Source organism: Frieseomelitta varia, unplaced genomic scaffold, assembly GCF_011392965.1.
Source record: "Frieseomelitta varia isolate USP_RPSP 00005682 unplaced genomic scaffold, Fvar_1.2 scaffold_646, whole genome shotgun sequence".
Classification (NCBI taxonomy): domain Eukaryota; kingdom Metazoa; phylum Arthropoda; class Insecta; order Hymenoptera; family Apidae; genus Frieseomelitta; species Frieseomelitta varia.
Window position 1 is genome coordinate 236830 of NW_025110419.1, and position 23674 is coordinate 260503.

The following is a 23674-nucleotide window of genomic DNA, read 5'->3' on the forward strand; positions in this document are numbered from 1 at the left end:
TATATTGTTTATAATATTAAAATGTTACATTGTTATAATCAATTTTCGTAGACATTTCTAGTACTCTAATAAAAGATGTTATTAAGTATAATAAGTATGTTATTTTTTAAAGGAAAATTTGCAATTTACATGAAAATATTGTAAAATAAATTTTCAGTTATTTTGTCATTTCCTTTTCAATATTTAGCAAGCACTTGTCATTGATAAGTTAATGATTGAATACTGCATAAACGGACGAAAATCTTATTAATAACATTAATATAATTTTTTATTCATTCAGTATTAATATATACTTGTTATTTACTTTATTATGTTAACGTTGGTACTTTTCGAAAGTTACATAGCCAATATAAAACTACACATACTAAAACTACACTTTTACATACTAAAGTGACGTATGTACATATATATTCTGTCGTATGATATTGAATAAAAACAAGAAACGTTCGAAATTAGTAAGCTCAAATATAATTCTAACCTCATTTTATAAGATACAATTAAATGGTACATATTTCGTTTGTTCATAAACTATGTAATTGGTATTTCACCTCGTTCGTGGCTATCGCTGCATATGACGACATTACTTGGAGACCATGGATAGTAGTGGGGGTAATGACGTCGTAGCTCTCGCTTGCTCCATTCACTGACCGGCCGTCGCCGCGAGTAGTCGTGAGTTTGTCCTGCTTTCTTCTGCACATCGATACCGTTCCAGGATCTAACGGAATATCCCGGAAGCGTGTTTTGGACTTTCATAGTTCTTTCTGTACAGATTTTTTCAATAGATTGTTATAGATTTTTGTTATACATATAAAAGGTATTAACCTCGATCGACGTATTTTAATCAAAGCCTGGAATGTATTTGTGAAAGCTACTTATTCTTTCCATCTTTCTTCCTTTCGTGCTTTGCACTGTGTGCGCGCGCGTACTCGTGTGTATGATTTGTGTACATAATAGTGTTTGTACGGATTCGAGAAGGTCTTTGGACGCGAAAGGATACGATCGATTACAATTCGTGGAAGGAGATATGACTGTCGCCGGAAAGGTAAATTCTTTTAGTAAATGCTTCTGATTTTTGGTTCTTAAAACAATTTGTTTATATATTATTATTTGAAGATTAGAAATTACGATATCAGAATTTGTCATTTACAATTTATGTTGTTTTGTATTTTTAAAGATAACAATTTAGATTAGATCTAGACACAGTAATATAAATTTTTGTTGATTAAAAATACTTTAAAATAAGATAAAATAATTTATCTTTAAAATAAGATAAAATAATTTATCATTTTTGATATATACTATAATAATACAGTATATAATAAACAGTAAGTAATATTAAAAGATGAAAGAAAACTGTTTCTATATTTATTTTATTGATGAATTATTGATGTGTAAAGTATAAATTTATTTTAAAATTAATCACTTTACTTGCTTATTCTTTTAACAACTTTCATTTGGAATATATATACTATATCATTGTATAATATTACCATATATAAATAAAGTGACTGAATTTTCTCTAAAATGAAAAGAGATATGAAAAAGTCGTTTGAACGAAAGATGTTTTATTTCAGGAAAATATTTTAATGTATATAATGTCATAGTTTCTGAGATTTCAAAATCACTCCCATTTTTTTAAATAGAATGATTTATTTTTTGACCCATTAATTGTTTGGGTATATAAACAAATATTAACCTATCCATGTTAAAAAACACTAATATATATTATAATTTAATAGATATTAACAAATTATAACTTTAATTTTATGAAATTTACTGCATGAATAATGAGGACAATATGAACATGAGAATATCTTGTTTATCGTATGACAGATTTTACAAAATTAAAGTTAAAATTAAATATATAATAATTTTTCGTTATATATAAATTAATGCGGTTTTACAGAAAATGTCAATCGCTGCCTTAAAAATATATGATTCCATTTAAAAAAGTAGACCTCAAGAGTTGACCTTGAAATTACCCAGATATCTTCATATATACACCAAAATATTTTCTCTCTGACAATGAAACAGAACATCTTCCGCGTTCGAATGATTTTTTATTTTTTTTTTTTTCCACTTTGGAGAAAACTCAATCAGCTAAAGAGAATTGTTGCACACAAATGTGTCTATTTGAATTATCGTCACGTAAAAAATACTATAAATAACAGATATAAAAGGTACTATCCCTCATTCTTTTTAATTTAATTTATTTTTTAACATCTAATAAATTAAGACAGTGATGAAAGATTAATAAAATAATATTAATAATATAATAAACAATGCAATAAAAAGATAGACAGTTAAATTGCAGTTTTTTAGCTAACAGTAAATAAACTAAATTTCTATTCAATTGCGTATATAATCTACTCTCAGGTGTTTAGGTATTTAATTTACTTATTTCATGTACATTTTATGAGATTTAAATTAACACAGAGGACAGATGAGTTAAGCACTGCATTAAGGAAATTAAAATTTTTATAATTTTTATGATGTATAAACAATTGATTACATTAAAATCAATTTGAATTATATCGGTACCTGTATAGGTCAGTGAATTCACGAACGAACCTTTCTCTCAATTTCACTCACATTTGATCTCTCGTACACTGATTATGAACGAAACAGAAACGAAACGAATTTCAATACTCATTTTACATATCAATATTTCACGTTTATTATACAGGGTATCGCAATTTAAATATCAAAATTTTGGGGGCGTGTAGAAAACTAATAAACTGAGAAAAAAATGTTTTAATTTTCTCATTTATTCAGCAAATTTATTCGATTCCAACTAAAAAAAAAAAAAGAAAACCAAAGAAAGACCACTGAGAGATCAAATCCTAGCAAAACCGAAGTTTTGACATTTAAATTCGAGATATGTCAAAAATTCTATATACCTTTCTATATACCTGACTAGGGTTTCTTAATGGAATTTTTTATAATGTTGTTTTATAAATTTTTATATTTAGACCAATTATGACAGAGTCAATAGGACAATTAGAATTAAAAGAATTGATGTTTTATTTTTATTTTGCAGCATTAAAGAGGAAACAAAATAGAATTATACCTATATGCGTATAAGTTTATAGATACAAAATTCTAGACAACATGACAGTCACGAGAGCGAAGCACTATATTTATAGATCTTCTCTTATTAGTTACTTATAAAAATTAACTCGTTAACTGAAGGAAATATTAATTTCTTCTTTTAAAAAATTTCTTAAAATAAGTTTTTATATGTCTTTGCATGAATTTGTATGCCAGTGTTTAATGTTTAATTCATGATTTTTCTTGTAAAATGTTACTAATGTCATTATTTACCATGAATTATAAATTATTTATTGAGTGTATCAAGTACTGTTGCTAAACATGTATCAATGGGTATTACATAATTAAAATAAAAATGGAGTTTGGAATTATTAGAATTATTAGAATAATTATTAGGTTAGAATAAGTATTAGATTAATGATCACGATTACTATCTTTACTATTTAATCATTCATTGCGATTACAAAGTAATTGTTTACTGCTCAATTCTGGGTTGAATATAGGCGTATAGAGTGGAGTTTGCAATGTACAGTTTGATGAATAAAATTTTAGCAATTTCAGTTCTTAGAACTTATTTTGGATGATATAGCGGCCACTTGTTATATTTGGTGTCTAAGTGATTGGCCACACTTGGCAAGTCGCTCTAGTTGAAAAAGCTTGCTTGTTGGATATATGAGGGAGTGTTAAGATTAATTATGCTAGTTTGATACAGTATTTTATTACAGGTTTCTATATGAGTCGATTATCTACGGTGACAGTTAAATATATACTTGATTTTCGAAGCCCATGGTATTTTTGGTCTTATGATTTCTATGGCTTTGTTACGCTTCTTGGATTTTCCGATGAAAGTGATTTACCTATCCTATCTTGCTCGAATTTATTTGTAATTTCCAATTTGTGAAGAATACATTATTTTGGATATTTTTGTAGATATTTAGTTGCTTGATTCAGGAATCACGATTACGGATAAATGACCAATTGATTGTTGTGATAGGATAACATATCGTTAATGTACAACCTACTTAATCTTATTTCGCTTATTTTTTATGACAGGAAAAAGCATCAGAAGAGAAAAGTACTTGGTTCAAAAGAGCAAATGTGACGATAGGCAAAAAGAATTTTTCAAGATCATTCTCTTTAAAGTCATTGAATACAAAAACAATCAATGAAAATAATGAAACGACGAAAATAGAATGATTATTGAAGGAAACAAATATTCATATGTTTATTTGAAACAAATGTTCAAATGTTTATTTTAACAAATATTCATAATGATGTCCATCAATTTTAATATATTTCTTAAAATAACTATCATAATAACGACTTTCTATCGTTTCTTACAATTTCCTTATTGATATCAGCACGTGCTATTTTAATATAATCTTTTGTATTTTCCGGTGTTGTTAGAACGTCGTCATAAACTGTTGATTTAATTTTACTCCAGAGAAGAGAGGAGTTAGATTTGTCGAACGTGCAAACCATCAAACATTTGAGCGAGTTACATTTAGAGCCGGACATTCGTCATGTTGAAATCACATTTGAAATTCTTGAGATATCGAAATATCTTCCAACAATCCAAATAGGTTCATCAATCATAAAACTTTCATATTTTTGGCAATTTAATCAGTAAAAAATGGTCCAATAATGTTATTACGAATAACACAATTTATATTCCATAGACCTGGCGAATTCTTAGTATACCGAATACTTAGTACATTTCAAACTTTTAGGATACTAATAATGCATATTTATTATAATAGGATGACGCATGTCACCTATTCATTAACCCTTTGGGTACCGAATTAATCTGAATAAATTTTCTCGTGAATCCGATTTTATTTTTTACTTTATGCTTAATAAATTCAACTACTAAAAAATTCATCTACTTCCATAAAGTGTATGACATAATATTAGACATTTTTTCAAATTGTAAAAATTTATTTATTTAAAAAACTCAAAAAATAACAATATGCATAATTATTAAGGGTTCTTAAGAGAGTGATATTTTTCAAAGCACATTACTATGATCAAAATTATCGTTATCACTTTTACATGACACATTTTCTGCTATTAGTATTTTGGGATTTCATAGACAAGGTACAACAAAATATTTTTGTGTAATAATTCAAGTAATTTAGAGTGTAATTTAAAATGTAATAATTTTGTCTAATGTTTTTATTTTGTCACCGATAATGATTCTTGTATTGTGTTGACACCTTGACACTTCATTGCAATTAACCCGAGCATTATAAGCACATTATACAAAGCACTGTATAAATGGTTTTTTGCTCTTGTATGTTTCTTAAAAGTTTCTTAAAAAGTTTTCTAGTTATCTGGCCTTTCAACTTTAGATGAACAAAGTTTAAATGTTACTTCCTGATATACATCACAAATGTAAATAAAAAATACAAATACATCAAATCGAAATTTGTAAGAATTCTGAGCAATTTTTTTGAACCTAGATTCTTTCTTCGATTGCATCTAAATTCTTGTGAATAAGAATTTTAGATTAAGATAATTTTTTTAATCGAGCTGTTTATTTTAAAAGTGGCACAAGTCATTTTTTGACTTTTCAATAAGTGACTTCCTATAAAGTCACTTTTTAAAAAGTGAAGTTAGTAATTAGATTAATTAAAATTTTACATGATCTTCTTATTTTAATTTACAATCAATATGTTAAAAACCAGTGAAATTTTCTTGATAAAAGTTTGGATATAATTAGAGAAATGATAAAAATGCTTATTTTTAAAATGGCACAAATAACTTTACAGTAATGAAAAATAGCAATTCGTTAATGTCAGTTGGCTAAAAATTCTGTGAATAAGATTTCATCGTGATATCTCTTACAAAATGTTTCACAAAAGCAGAATTTCTAATTTGGACTTGTCATCAAAGAAAAGAAAACCAAGATATTATTCATAAATAAAAATGGAGCTTTTATGCGCAGGTGTTTGTCCTGTTACTATAGCAAAATATAAAGATATGATAGATTTGCTTCCTTATATGCCCCAAATTTACCATATTTATTTAAAAAATTTAAAACAAAATAAAATGCCCGAATATGAAATGCTTTACATAAATTACTTATACTTATGTTTCAAAATGTACTAATGAATTTTGTTATTTTTTATGTATTTTATAAATATTAATTATAATAAAAAATCTTTTGAATTTATACGTTTAAAACTTTTACATGAAATACAATGTATATAGATTATTTTTATTGTATAATTTATTCATCAATGTTCTTAAATTGAATAATATAATATGTCTTATCAAATATTTCAGTAAAGCACATCCTGCAAAATTAACATAAATCAATAATTTTTATAAACTGTTTATTGCGAAAGTGATACAAGTCACTTTACAGTAATGAAAAATTCGTTAACGTCAGTGGATGGTATAATTATTTATACTCAGAAAAATATAAGTGTCCGAGATAACAAATACAAGAAAATCTTTTCGAAAGTTAGCATTAATTTTTTTCTAGACACATTGAAACGCAAACTCTCCAAGTATCTCGATTTGAAAACAATTATTGATTTGTCCAAGCCTAGTGTGTGTGCACGATATTCTTCTCCTTAATAATAACTTTTTTAGGTTGCTTTTAACCTCTTAGGTACGATACGCCACTATAGTGACTTTCCGTTACACATTGCAGTGCTGTATTGTTTACGCGTAATTCGCGTCAAACTCTGCCATACAGAGAAACAGCCCGCGCAAAATCCAGTCGTACCTAAGAGGTTAATTTTCACTGTCGACTCAACATAATGTCTCGCGCGGGAAATCGAATGTTCTATATTACAATATATGTCCCCTATAATGTTGTTGACTGTGAGTTTGATTAATATTTGTCGGCGAGGGGGGTGGTCGTGACAAGGTCTACACGTGCCTAATCCTCGTGGCTGAATGTGGACGTCAACTACTCAAGTCTCGATCTTAGTTAACTGTCTTAGTAAGCAACTTGCACATCTATAACTGTACATGTCCTGCTATAACCCAGACCGGTCCACACGCCCAGCCAAGCACTTATTGGCCTTGCACATTCTTACATTATATAATTTTGATTGGCTAGAACTCTTCTAGCAAGGCAGACAACGACATTAGAACTCAAAATCCAAGTCGAGTTCATTTGAACAAATATCGATTTTTTTCTCTCTCTTGTATTTCGAAGTGATATGCATAGTCACATATACACACGACACGAAACACATAACTTGCAGCTTCATTTATGAACTTTGCCTGGCTTACATTACCTCAGGGCGTGCTTTGTCTCAGACGATGCACATTTATTCATCCATTGAAAGTGATTTTTTTTTACAATTTTTTTACAACTTTCTCGAAGAATTGGCTCGAGAAATCTATTATCGAACGAATTTTGAAAAGTCGATTCTTTTATACTATTTACACTATTATTAGGGCGTAATTAATTTTATTAAACTTGTGTAGTTTATCGGGTCACTCGAACGTGGTTTATCACATCTTTCTATAATTGGTGCGTTTCGCAATAGATGAAAGTAACGTAAACATACGTAAAAATTGTTGCAATTTTTGACGAATTTGAATTACATTTCCTTAACTTATATATTGACTCGATTAATAAGTGATTGACTTGACCAAATCAGCAATATCCGTAGGAAGACCATATCTTTAAAAAAAAAAGAAAAATTAAATCGATCATAAAGGCAACGTCGATAGTTTTTGAAGATATGAATCAAACCTTTAATTTAATAACATACGCAATATGATCTTTCTTTAAAGAAAGAAAAAAAGACTTAATCATTCTTTGAAACAAAACAACGAAAACCAATAAAAATGAAAAAATTATTTTTTTTTTAAAGAATCTGTAGCTTTTTTTCTCTGACAATAACTCGACTAAAAGACAATATGTATATTAATATTAATATATATCTAAAATACGACGTAATTGTTGAATCAAAAAAGAATTGCCTCTCGGAATTAATATGACAGAAAAAATTGTCCATCATTACAAAATTGTATATCATTACAAAGTAATACATATACATAATTACATGTAGTGCATATAGTACAAAGAATTGTTTTGTTTCAAACGAAACTAATCAATAATGTAATTTCAAGAAACAGTGACGACATATGCGATATCTTCACTTATGGATTTGATTAAACTAATAGTAATTCAGTATATAAACAGATTTTTATTTCTTTGCTATTACAATAATACCTTTGGAATTTGTAACAAAAAATAATACTATTTCATAGAATGGCAATGCTCGTGCTTCTGCTAGTTTTTGCAAATCATAGAAATTACAATTTATCAAAGAAACATCAAATTTTGAAATAAAGGAGAAAATGATCAGAAACTGAAATTAACAATTGAATCTAGAAATAAGAATCTAGAAATATAGAAATAAAATTTCAAGAATTAAATTTAATCCTATTAATTGTTGGGGAAGTCCTAAGTCTAACTTAACCTGACCTAATTTTCTTTTTTTTTTTTTACGTGGAGAAAATTTTCACTTCCTTTGAGGGGATGCTGCCGAATTTCAGTCCAAGCTGACTTAACCTAACCTAACCTAACTAAATTATCTTGACATTTGTAGAGCAGTGCTTTAGTAAATATAACATACAGATAATTTTCAATTTCTACTGACAGAGAAAAATTTATAGTACTATAATACTCATGGATTCGTTTTTTTTTTTTAATGTATCTTATACATTTTATTAAACAAAATCAGTGTCTTCTGCTCTTTATCTCATTTTTCGCAGACATCTCGGATGACTCGAGTAGTTGAGGACCTGCACTTGCTAGGAGACGAGATAGGACTGCAGTGATGATTGATTATCCCTCTTCCCTGTTCGAACTTTTCATACTAATCAAGTGTTTCCATGATTTTTTAAAAATCCTTTTTTGTGAGTGCAGAATAAATAAATTTCTGTTCCCAGGATAACTCGATTATCAACGACTAGTCGGTTTTTTGAAGATACAATTCGTAAAAAACCAAAAGTGAAGAAGAATACTAAGCCAAACGGAAAAGTTATCGCCACTTATTGTTAGACTGTTACAATTTCTTAATAAAAAATTATAAGTCATAAAAATCAATCTTGTGCTCATTTTAAAGCATAAAGTTTTTACTTTGACAGTACTATATTTGTTTCTTTCAAAGATTTTAAATTAAATTTTTTTATTTTTATTATACTAGAATGAAAAGCATAAAAAAAAAAATGAAGAATAAAATGTTTTTGTAAGATACTTTGTTTTCGAGACAATCGAGTTTGAAAATTTATCAAATGTATATGTACCAATTCTCAACAAAATATATTCAAACTCAATTTTCTCGGAAATGAAGCATCTTGTAGAAAAATTTTATTCTGTATTTTCGATTTATTTTTTCTTCTGAAAAGAAATTTATAATTTTGATAACAAAATATAAGAATTCAAGATCAGAATTGCAAATAATATTTCAAGTCCTTTGATAAGCACTTTTAGTGTTTTGAAACATATAAACGAAACAAATCTAAAACAAATGATCAAACATTAGACAGAATTAGAGGAAATGAGATCACGATACGAAATTGACTACACATGATTTGTCCGTGAGAGTAGGATTTCTTTGTGTAGATCTTACACAATTAATCTACATATTGCCAATAAAAGAATTTATACTTATTTAATTATTTATATTTTTAAATTTGACACCAAGGGACAAATTAAATTGAGAGTTAATTAATATACTTACCGTCGAAATCTTAAAATTTACTAACCTAATTTTTATATTGCAATTTATAGTTGCTTTTTTGTACGTTATAACACAAAATGATTAGAAAAAATTTTAATATAATTTAAACGAAGAAAAGAAGCTGTCCGACCAATCTTTTTTTTTATTTTGTCCATTGCTTATGTTCCATGTTAGAGTGGTCTTCCGACAAGTTGACCCACTTTTGTAGTCAGTATGAGCAACTGAAATACTTTCATGTTTTATTTCCAAATATTCTTTTTGATTCCAGGCAAGCTCTCAAACGTAGAATGGGATTTTCCAAAGGGAACCGGAAATCATTTTCGTAACAAAACATAAAATAAAAAAGGAATTAAAAATTAAAAATGTCGTGAACAAATAATCTTCCTTTAACTCGCATACTGTTGCCTTCGTTGTTTTTTTACCAACTGTTTGCATTAATTTTCTGATCTATGCAAAATTCATATCTATACGCCCACATGTCATTCTTTTTTTGCGCGCTCGCATGTTGTATATACAATATTTCTTATGTACAATATGTTCGTTTTAACTGAAAACTGACAAAACCAAAAATTTGACAAAATACGAAAAAATATTTTAAACAAAAGTTGCATGATATGAAGGAGGATACATGCAGCGCTTTTACCTATTTGTAATGTACTGAAAACGTTTAAAAGGAATATATAGTAATAAACGTCTAAAAGTAATAAATAATAATAAAATGGATGTATTCGTTTAAAAATCTTAATATGATCTTCATAGGACATTTCGAAATCATCGCAAAGTCAAATAGATAAAAGAATTGCAAATAGTCTGAATTTTTCTCTGAAACATTTTTTCGTGTTATTTGTGTTTTCCTAGGTATACAGGGTGTTTCATAACACGTGGGACACACTTCGTGAGGTGATTGTAAACAATGAAAAAAAGTCATGTCCTATCTGTCTCCGTTTATGAGATATAATGAACTTTCTGTTTTAATTTACCTTTACAAAAGATGCTCGAAATGACCACCTTGCAGTTGAAGACAAGCCTGCACGCGTCTTGTCATCGATCTGGTTACTCTCTCTATCACTCCTGGTGTTTCTCGAATTTGCCGGAAGCCTTGCTCTATTCTATTTCGTAGTATTTCAGCATGTTCAATCGATGTTGCGTATACAATAAATTTTAAATGTCCCCACAAATAAAAATCTAATGGATTCAAATATGGAGAACGAGCAGGCCATGCAATAGGACCTCCACGACCAATCCATTTATTTGCAAAGTGTTGATTTAAAAATTGCCTAGCCACTCGGCTAAAATGCGGCGGAGCTCCATCATGCATAAACCGCATAGGAAGTCTAATATCGAGTTTGCTCTGTTTATAAAATTCATTATACCTCGTAAACAAAGAACAGATAGGACATGTATTTATATGACTTTTTTTCATTGTTTTTAGACGTACAATCAGCTCCCGAGGTGGGTCCCACGTGTTATGAAACACCCTGTATATTTGATCCTATTTCCATTTAAATCGGACATAGTTTGTATAAGAGCAAAAAGCATTAACAATAAGTTTAAATATTGTATGAATAATTTTATTTTACTGTTCTCCTTGCATAAAATTTAAATATATCCGAAATTTAATAAACAAAAAGTATTTAAATACTTGAATAATGGAAAATTTAATATAATTATAATAATTGCATTTCTTTTATATTTAACACATAAATTTTGATACAACGATGATACGACTTTCTTTTACTTATTTAGTATCTGATTCAGACAAATAATACTCGTGTTGAACAATAATTTTAAACCATAAATTAAAAGATTGTAACTAATAATAAGAAGAATGAATGTAAATAGTAATTTTATGAATAAAATATATTTATTACGTATTAAAAATCTGAAAAACATTGTTTCATTTTGCTTTCAGAAATACGTAGATTATACCGTCCTAGAAACTGAAAATATTGCTGACGCTGAAGATTCTTCTTACGATAGTGATTACGAGGCTGAAGATTCAGTCGGATCTACAAATATTCATTCACAAGTGGAATTGCAGGTATTTATTCAAATATTCATAAATATTTAAATTTCGAAAACAGCAGTATTTGTAAATTAAATTTAGAAAACAGCTCGCGCGAAATATTCGTCGAAACTCCGGACGAGCCAATTATGCTAAATAATGAGATTGCTTTCAACAGTCACTTTAGTCTCTGGTATTTCATTCTTAAATTTTCTGACGACCAATATCGGCAATTCTGTTTATTCATATACATATATTACGATAAATTCCCTGAGATGAAATGGCATGGATAAATTGTGTATCATGTTTTTAGTCTCACTAAAAAAAGCATTTGCACACAAAAATTCGAACAACTAAATCGTTAGTCTGCAATTTTTGAATAATTTGTGCTTTATATTTATAGGCAAAAATTTAAATGTAACAATCGTTACGTAATATTCTACGAATTGACCTATCAGAAATATGCAAAGCCAAGTACGAGCGGAACATGTTAGGTTATGTTCAATAGCAGCCTTGACTAACATAGTTCAATGTCTTCTAAAGCTCTTGCATTTCTTCGAACATCCGGAAACGTTCATTTTAAAATTAAACCGGTTTCATGAAAATTCTTAACCCATTTGTTGATTGCATGAGCTTATAGTACACTACCCTAACGCAGAGTGTAAAAACAAGCTCAAAATAAACGCTGTACGACAATGACAGAATCGCCATTCATAAAATGTTTTCACAATGAATATACGCTGTTTTTGACAATTGTTTCATGTTTACTAAATGAGTATTATAATGTATTAAGACCAACAATATCATTATTTTCGTTTATTTCAAATAAACCTATGCTTACAATTTCTCCTTTCTCTGCCGCATCTTTTATTTTGATATATAATTTAAAATAACAAGTAATTTATTAAAAATCATTGCTTATAAATGCAATCTTATTTTGACGAATGAAACGAATAGAAAAGAATATCGAGAAATCGTTGACATTGAGGATCAGTGGCAGTACTTCGTGTCTTACACAATTATTTCAGTTTCTTGATGAAAAACAAAATTTGTGTTGCACCTTTCTTTTTTTCTGGTTTCTATATTATCTACTGTGGTTTCTACATTATCTGCTGTAGTTAAATTTTCCTCTAGACTAAATTTTCTAATACAAATTAAAAAATATCCACAAAATTTTATATATTATTATTTCAGGCATCTTTTTGATTGTTTAAACATATTGAAAAAAAAGTCTATAAAATCACTTTCCGTGAAAAAAGTTTCTCTTTCTTTCAAAATTAATTTTCTCAAGATTTGAGGACAATGGAGAAAAATGATTTTTGTATTTGTGTTTAAGGAACAAAATTCTATGAAAATCACTTGTTAACAGATTAATAGATTTTCATGCTGAGATAGAATTTACGTATTTTTGAAAGGGCAATTGAAAATAGGATTTAACTAAAGATTTGATTCAGCTGTTAAATTCTACCATAGTTATTATATTTTGAATATTTTCATCTATTATGTGCAATCTACATCTATTATTGCACAAAAATCTACATCTATTATTTGCACAAAAATCTGCAGTCTATTGCAACGCAAAGTATGCGCTGAGCAGTGTTATCGTCGATTAATAGCATAATTTCAAATCGTATATAGGTTTCTACTGCAAGTCACTCAAATGTGTCCCGGACTGCTTCAGATACATTGGCTGCTGAATTTGCAGAATATGTCACGGTACAAGAAAGTCCGCCCGTTCAAAGTCCAGGTACATAATTTCCTTGTAAAAAGTAAATCATTTATCTCTGACTAACTCCAAGTGTATTAAGAGTTCATACTTTACCAGTAGCATTAACCCAACAATAATTGTTAACAGCAACGATTTAATAAAATTAACTACGTTATTATAAATATAAATCTTTAACAGTTTATCAAGATAATATATATTATTATCAGTTTTAATATTATATCGGTAATATTGTATTCTGTAAAGTAAGCTTATCTCGAAAAAGCTTTGTACTTACCTATGTGGAGATCGACAATAGGTTTATGTCACGTGTGCTAATCTGTCGGTAAACATAAATTGAAACCTTTGCCTTGGATGAGTATAGTCATCACTTCTCCTCAAACCTCTCTTAAATATACAGTACATTAAAATCATGCACTTTAAAGTCATATTTAAACTTTTTATCATGACATCATGCACACACCTATCACAAATTTCTCTAACATTTTAGGAATTCCTCCCCTCCTGGCACTGATGCTTCGTGTGTTCCAACCGAAGATCCTAAGCTTCTTTATGTGACAGGCCATTATAGATATTTGAGTCTATGATGTCGAGATCCGGTTTCTTACTACTTTCCTCGGTGAGTTTGTCCTTGTGCACCTGCTTCTTTTATTTTAGACCCATTTTAAAGCACAAATTTTCTAACTCGTAGAAATTAAATGTTCTCCTGCTAACTATCAAACTTTTAACTAATCCTCTTTGTCAAATGTACTAATACTTTTTCTCATATTCTATTTCAAAAATCTCCTTTTCAAAACTCAATATCTTCGAACTATCTCGATATTTATTGTATTATTTATTTAACGTACTTTTAAGTAAGATTTATTTTCATTTTATTTGAGCTTCTAAGTTTAGCGTACTAAATTCAATTAATTTTACTTGATAGTAATCGTTGCATCACTGATTTATTACTAGATATTTTATATTTCTTACTATTATTAATAAATATATGGTATTTATTTTTAGCTCATGGTTTTATCAATAGTTTGTAATAATGTAATCTCCACGTAGGCAAGTACTTGGCAATATTTTAATTTTCTTTCATCATAGTTATTATTAATATAGGTCTTTTTCTAATAAAGCTCTAGTATCTAATTATGCCTCAGTGTATATGCAGACAGAGTGTAAATTCTTCTTATGTTTTTGTAGATAGCTCTGATTTAAACTATAATTTTGTCGTATGCTTATTTTTTATCATTTCTGTATCATATTTCAGTGATATTATTCGAAAAACCATATATACTATGAGTAGTATTATTATTAAATTTCATATTTATAATACTTATATATAAACAAATAATTATTATTACATGATTATTTGAAAAAGAAATTTATCTATTCTTTCGTTACTTCAATATTTTATATAAACATTACACGAAATTGTAACAGTAAGTTGTTACTATTTCTCAAAAATTTAATATTTTTAGTATAGTCTTTACAATTTTTGTTTTCTCAACAATTTTACTGCTTTGGCCATCTTGAAAATACACAGTTTTTTGATGTTCTATCAACACATTTTATATAGCATTTATTTCTATTTTTTCTTATCCTAGCTTAAACTTCTCAAACACTAAATACGTATCCTTTGCCCTATATCCAAATGTAATATAATGGTTTTCATAGAGTATAATAGATTTACTATTTTTAATATATAAATATCTTAGCACTCGATGGAATGTAATGGAATTCTAACAAAATATCCAAACCTCTCAGAATTTTTCTTTTTTTCTATCTCTTTATTTATCTATGCTTTACATACTCTGTTAGTTGTTAGTTTACTCAATAGCTTTAGCTTTAAAGGATTTAATGGTGCAAAATTTTTTAAATAAATATTTTGTGAACATCTTGGAAACTGAATCTGACCGCTGGTTACATGTATCAAGAAAAAATTGCTCAAAATGTCGATATTTGCAACACATTCAAAAATCATTGAAATCGGAGAGAAACTTTTTCTAATTTCGCCAATCATCTGAATCTAAAAGACGAATACTAAAAAATTTTCAAATTGTTTGTACGTACGTGTATGCACATTAAATCATGTTGCTACATAATTATTCCAGAGTTATGGGCAACATCACGAAATTTTCCTCAAAGCAACCTAATTTTAATTAATCTTTCGTACCATGAATTTTTTTCATTCTTCCTTCATTTTCTTTTATTTTTATGTGTAAAAATGTGTAAGAATTAATGTTTCTAAAAATATTATAATCCGCAACATCACTAAAATCTTTCACTTTTTTTATTTCAACGAAAAAATTTGAATCATTCCACTAACATTTTTTCAATTAATGCTTCTTAAATAAATTTTCATAATAATAACAGTAGTCTTATTTTTACATTTAATTATGTAATTATGTAATACACATAACACATAATTTAATTGCTTGTAATTTAAAGATATCTTCTAATTTTAAACATTAGGCTTGTTTGTAAAATCGACATTAATAATTACAATTACGACGCTTTTATAACATCTTTTGTACCTACCTGTTTCTTACAATTAGTGACTTCCTGATTTCGCATCGAGTTTCACATACTTTCTACTTTCTGGTATTTCCTGACTTTGTCTCACGATCAGATTCGTTCGCGCATCAACTTAATGCATTGGAAATTGTTTTGCGATCTTAACTGATGAAAAAACAATGAATAAATGATTATCCATCGATTGATACATACATATATTGAAAATACATTCAGTGTAGATGTGATTTTTTTAAGTCTTTGAAATTCATGATTCAAAATCATTTAATTTTAAATAATGAAATTTTAAAACTCGTCTCTATCAGTATATACTTTGCCTTGTCCAATTGTAAAAAATATTATATATATTATGATAACATAAAATATTATATATATTGAAGTTTCAAAGTATTGTATATATTTATGTATATAAACAGTCACATATATCATAGAATATTATATATATTGAAGTTTCAACGTATTGTATATATTTATGTATATAAACAGTAATATGTATCATAAAGTGCTATATATATTAAAGTTTCAAAGTATTGTATATATTTATGTATATAAACAGTCACATATATCATAGAATATTATATATATTGAAGTTTCAACGTATTGTATATATTTATGTATATAAACAGTAATATGTATCATAAAGTGCTATATATATTAAAGTTTCAAAGTATTGTATATATTTATGTATATAAACAGTCACATATATCATAGAATATTATATATATTGAAGTTTCAACGTATTGTATATATTTATGTATATAAACAGTAATATGTATCATAAAGTGCTATATATATTAAAGTTTCAAAGTATTGTATATATTTATGTATATAAACAGTCACATATATCATAGAATATTATATATATTGAAGTTTCAACGTATTGTATATATTTATGTATATAAACAGTAATATGTATCATAAAGTACTATATATATTGAAGTTTCAAAGTATTGTATATATTTATGTATATAAACAGTCACATATATCATAGAATATTATATATATTGAAGTTTCAACGTATTGTATATATTTATGTATATAAACAGTAATATGTATCATAAAGTACTATATATATTGAAGTTTCAAAGTATTGTATATATTCATGTATATAAACAGTAATAGGTATTATAAAGTGTTATATATATTGAGGTTTCAAAATCAAACTTTTGATATCAGAATCCCCTATAAAAAAAAGAATCCTTTCGCTAGTTATCGTTCAAAGCATTATTTAAAGCTGTATACAAAGTGATTCATGCAACAAAAGACGTCTTTTTGTTGGTTGGAATTAGAATGTTAGAATTAAAATGCTAGAGAAAAATAGATGAAAGATTCAAAATAGACTACTTATTGTTAATCTGTGTATAAGTAAATATACTTTTTTTTTGCGTACGTCAAATTCGCTTGTTATTCTATGTAAAAAAAGTATTGGAATAATATGATCGAAAATTGATGAATTTGACAATTGATAAAATATATTTAATTTCAATTTTGATGAGGAAAACAAATTCGCGAATCCTTGTCCTTGTCTCTCACAATTAAAGATTAGAATAAGCTAATCAGCTAATTAGCTTTTAAGCTAATCAACCCTAATAAAAAAAAGTTTCTATTTAAAAAAATAATGCAAGTGCAAAATACAATACATTATTACATTTGCCAAAAAAAGAAATATGATCGTCAATGCCAACGTGGCTTATTTTAAAATTTTCATCTTTTTTCTCTAACATTCTTTTCTAACTTCAATTAAACAAAAGATACTTTTCACAGTTGCCTGAATCTCTATATAATGTATATAGCATTCAGTTGAAATCGCTGCTCAGTTTATTGATTAATATTCTCACAATATGTTTAACCCTAACTTTACACAGGGTATCGTCGTGTATTATTAAAATAATTAAACATTTGTTTCTTAGGGTACACTGCTCGAGTAGAATTCGCCCTTAAACTTGGATATACGGAACGTTTACTTCAGACAGCGCTAGAGAAATTGGGTCCAGATCCAGAACAAAATGAACTTTTGGCCGAGTTGATAAAACTCGGTGCTAGTTGCTCTCAAAAATCAGTCGACACGCCAGAAGAGGCTGATAACGTCACAGACACTGACTTCATGTCTAGCGAAAACAGTGGATGCTCCAGTAGTCTTAGATCTGTTGTAATTGATGGAAGCAACGTGGCGATGAGCCACGGAAACAATGAAATATTTTCTTGTAGAGGAATTAAAATTTGTGTAGACTGGTTTAAGGCTCGAGGGCACAAAGAAATCACCGTGTTTGTACCAAAGTGGAGGAAGGAAACCTCTAGGATTGATAATCCTATCGCTGATCAAGAAATTTTAGGAGAATTGGAAAGGGACCGTTTGTTAGTTTTCACTCCATCTAGGTTTGTATATCAATAAATTATAAATTAATAACAATAATTCAATTTAGCGTAACAATTTCTCATAACGTGCAGCAACATAAAAAAGTATGTAGTAATTAATATTGACTACTAATATCTGAAACACACATAAATGGAAACAAACGAAACAAAATTGGCATAAAATTCAAGTAGACATGCTCTCAGAATAGTCATTAATATTCATTGATGATCATTAACTAACATTTCACGAAATTATAAAAGTACGACACGCTAAAAGCTACTTAGGACCTAGGAAATTATACTTGAACAAATTTTATTACGTACAAGTTACAGATAAAATGTTTGTACAAACACTATAATCAACATCTCTATTTTCAGTAATTATTATATCCAAGTCTGGTATGAACTTTAAAAACATTTTCAACATCAGAATAAAGCATAGTAAATAAATTTATTATTAAAACAACATATGATATTAAGCAAAATATGTATGAAGTAGTAATTAATAATGGCATTTCACACTGTCTTTTATTTGATTCCAATAACGCAATGATTCTTGTTCAATTAAAATGCCATTTTACTAGCACTCTAATCTTGTTTCAAATACTAAAGATTATTTCAAAAGTATTAATTATGTTAGAAGATTATTTGTACATCATTGTTGATGTACAAATTAAGCAAATTGATATACAATTTAAATAATATTAAATTTGTTAATTTCATAAAATAAAACTAAATACTAAAAATAAAAAAGAAAACCACGAAAATTTTTCATTCAGATTACAATAAAAGAATAGAATTAAAAATCTCAGATAATGTTGAGAAAAACATGAAAAAAGTTTTTCAAACTTCATACATAAACTTTTCAAACGACATTTTACTTTACAAATTGATGAATCAACTGATATTAACGATAAAGCTTATGTAATAGAATTGTTTTGTTTTATTTTGAATAAAAAATAACGAAATAGTGAATCAATTTCTATGCTACAGAAAACTTACCAAATATACAATAGCACAAGATATTTTTAATGTTATTAATATTATAGAGCACAACATACTATTTCAGTATTTGTTTGGTTTTGAAAAAGCTTTAAAAACACCTTGAAGAAAAGCGAAGGAAGTTAAAAAATTTTTTAATAAAATTCGATTCAAAAAAAGAAACTTCTTGCAACTTGCAAATATTATACTTTGGGTCCTTACTATTTTTAACATATTTGGAGAAAATATATTTAAAACTAAGCGATTACTGTGAAACATATTCAAAAGTATTTAATTATAAATATTTATTTACTGTCTAAACATGTTACGAAAATATTAATAATTAATACTCTGAATAATACTTTGTTAAAGCAATAGTAACAATAATTTATAAGAAATAAAATTAAATAGTTATTATTTTCAATTTTAATTTTCTATTTTAGATTAGTTGGTGGCAAAAGAATGATTTGTTACGATGATCGTTATATCTTAAAACTAGCAGCAGAAATTGATGGTATTGTTGTCAGCAATGATAATTATAGGGATTTGGCACAGGAAAATCCAGAGTTTCGAAAAGTTATAGAAGAAAGAATTTTAATGTATACCTTTGTAAATGATCGTTTTATGCCACCAGATGATCCACTAGGTAGAAGTGGTCCCACGTTAGATAATTTTTTAAAAACTTTTCCTCAAAAAACCGATCCTGCACCACCTTGCCCATATGCGAAAGTATGTTAAATATTGCATATATTTTATTAAATTATTTAAAGAATAGTTAATTCTCTTTAGAGGATTTATTAGAAATAGCAATCATTAAGAAGGTAAAATAATAAAAAACAAATGAAAACTAATCTCTTTCGTTGTAGAAATGTACTTATGGGAATAAATGTAAATTTCGACATCCTGAAAGAGGCCTGCATCCTCAGAAATCAGTTACAGAGAAATTAGTAGAACATGTGCAAAAGCAGCTTCAAGTAAAAGGTTCAAATCCAAGTGTATTTGCATCAAACAATATATCTTCCAATACATATCAGCACCAACCACTTTGTAAAACCAAATCAATGGTAACTACTACTATTCAGTCGTTACCTTCAGTTACAAAAAGTAGATCAGCAGAAAATGTTATGCTTGAACAACCAATAAATTCTACTATACATGGGTCACAAGTTCCATCTACCACAAGTTCTCAAGGTAAGATGTACGACGATTAATATTTTTGACAAAGTATGCTCTTCTGAAATTATGTATTAATAAATTATATATATACTAGATTATTTCCTTATATATATACTAGATTATTTCCTTCTAGAAAAACTTCAGACTTGCATTATTAGTCAATGATGGCATTGAAGAGAATCTGATAAAGATATTTTTAGGAAATAAATGAACAATTTAGGAATAAATGGAGTTTTTATTTTACATCACTTTAACATTATGGGAACCAAGATTGCTATAAATTGCATGACTTAGACAGATAGCATAGACATGACCTAACATAGACGAGCTTAAGTAGGCTTAATCTTTTGACTGTGGAACACTCAGAAACAAAGCACATCAAATCTACATCTTTTGCGAGATATATTTATATATTATTTCTGCTCAAGCTCTTCTTTATAAAATGATTGGCGTCTAATGGCGTTATTAGCTTAAATGAAAAAATCTCACCCAGCGCCTGTAGGCGCTGGGCGCAGTCAAAAGATTAAGTGACAAATTCATGCAACTTGGAGCAATCTTGGTTCCCATAATGCTAAGTATGAAATAAAAACTTTATTTATTGCAAAACTGTTCATTTTCTTTAAAAAATTTTTTCAGATTTGTATTTTTGTATATCCCCTTCCCCCTCTCTCCCCCTAAATACAGTTATATAAGTCCCTCTTCCTATTGTCACCATACTGAAAGCTTTCCTTTTTTATTTGTATATTTATTCTTATATTTATTTGCTTCTATTAAAACTCATTTTCATTCAATTTTAGGTTATCGTTCTCCCTGCCGGTCAACAGGAAGAATGAATAAACCAGAAACAGAACCACCAAATATACATAAAAAATTGCAGAGACAGTTGACTTTAAATCCAGTCTACGATCCTCGACTCCACCAGCTGAGACAATATCAACAAACATCTCAAATAAATTCATTATCACAGCAAACTGTAATAACATCTTCTACAGCACAGCACAGATCTTTAACTAGACATTCTAGCAACGAATCAGCCTATAAAGTTGGCATGAAGTGAGTTTTTATTTTTTTCTACGATTGTAATATTACGATATTGATTTTAAGATTCAATTAAACAGAAATTGCAAGTAAGAAAAATGTTTTTATAAGCGTTTCAATTGTCTAGTTGGGACCATACTGAAGGAGGACAGCATCATCAACATGTAACACGTATTGCTTCAGCGCCAGATTCTTACCAAGCATGGTTGTCAAATAATTCAAACATGACTTTACCATCAGGATCGAATCAACGATTGGGTGCTTCAGATTCACAATTAAATGTCCATATATCTCCCTTATATTCAGCTATGCCGCCAGACATGTTAAGGGATTTTCTCGACATCAGAGCAAAAATACATTATCATTTGTCAAATGTTTTTCCTGAGGAACATGTGAGAACCGCTATGCTAATTCATCCATTTGAAACAGATGCAGTGGAAATCTGTGTTGCTATTTTGAAAATGTATCCCCAATAATGGAATAAGAAAATCATTTCGTACATTTATTTAATTTTTATTTATTAAACGAATATATCAATAGGTAAAAAATGTTAAAACATTCAAAAAATATATTCAATCATACAAAATTTTAAAAAAAGATTAAGCAAATGTTTGTTATATAATTAATATTTTTGTAAACAAATTATTTATTTTCTAATAAGAACTGTATGATTTTGCACATAGACATTAATAATTTACGACATATTTAACATTAAAATTTTGAGATAGCTTTATCTAATGAATAGCAAATCAGGTGATGTAATGAGTTAAATCGCTATACATTTTTGCTCAGGGTTGAATTTTTATCTCTAGCTGTGACTTGTTGTTTATATCACTTTTCTTATAAAAGTATATGAACTGTTATCTTATGTTATATTATATTTCTAATCTTATCTAATTGTAATCTTTTTTATTCTTTTATATTTGATTTATAATTATTTTTTGAGTTTGTGTATTCTGTTGGAAAGGATATCTCAAAAGTTTAACATTAAATTTTTTCATAATTTACCGGTTATCTATATTTTAAACTATATAGATTATCTTAATTATTACAAAACCTAACATTATGCGAAAGTATAAATAATATAAATATAAAACAAATATATAAATCTATGGACTGTAAAACTATGTATATTAATTATACACATCTCATGGGTGGCATCAAATTAATGAGACCATTGATATTGAATTTCTCTTTCAAAAACTGCCTGATCTCAAATTAATTTTATACTACACATGACATTTTATACTACACATGACATCGACCAGAAAATAAAAATAAATAAAAAATAAAATACTTTTCTATTAGCAAATGATATTGCTTTATTTTATAAATAATATAGAATTAGAATCTCTGGCACAAATATAGTAGTTGGAACATCAAAGAATTAAAAAAGTCCTTGACTCCTACAATTAACTAATATTTACAATCTAATATTTCTGCAATAATGAAACTTTTTAATTTTCAAATATTTTAATCAATTTAAAACATTCTTAATGAGAATTATACTCATCAAAATAGCAAAGTTGTAATTAAAACTATTTGTATCATATATTGAAATTTGTTTACGCAAAAAGGCTGAGAAATTTAAGAGTAACAATTTAAATTTCTCACGGATTTTCATTTATTTATAATTTTGTTTGTGTTCTTTAACATGTTTTTTTTAAACATAATTGAGAAAGAAACTAAAACTTTATAAACCAAAATTTTATAATATGAAATATTAAAAGTATTTGGAATATTTTAAACATATAAATAAATTTTAATTAAAATTAAGTATTTGGTTTCCTAGTTCATAACTTATTCTTTTATACTTTCATGTTGCAGCTACCCTCAGTCTTTTCAAACCAAAATATCATGTAACGTACTGACGGCGAATTTTTTTCCGCTGCGGATCATACCCAGTCTGCTGGTTCCTTCACTATTAAATTAATTTCCATTTTGTGCATTCTTTCCCACCGCAGCCGTACAAATAATTTTTTCGATATTTTTTAAATTTAGCTAAATCGGAGATTATAGTGGAGCGGCGTAGATAGCAGCGAGGATGGCGAAGATGCCGGCAAAAATACCGGCGAGTAGAGAGAAGAGCTGTGAGACTAGTAG

The 23674-nt window shown here is 27.7% G+C and overlaps 1 protein-coding gene across 1 annotated transcript; it reads left to right on the top strand.

Moving 5' to 3' along the window:
- Nucleotides 1-477: 477 nt before the first annotated feature.
- On the top strand, nt 478-22076 carry LOC122534863 (probable ribonuclease ZC3H12C). Its single transcript, XM_043665878.1, has 8 exons — nt 478-1042; nt 11683-11811; nt 13414-13522; nt 17932-18397; nt 19801-20086; nt 20224-20548; nt 21331-21586; nt 21699-22076. The coding sequence occupies exons 1-8, from the start codon at nt 935-937 to the stop codon at nt 22045-22047; spliced, it is 2028 nt and encodes a 675-aa protein (XP_043521813.1). The 5' UTR covers nt 478-934; the 3' UTR covers nt 22048-22076.
- Nucleotides 22077-23674: the final 1598 nt, after the last annotated feature.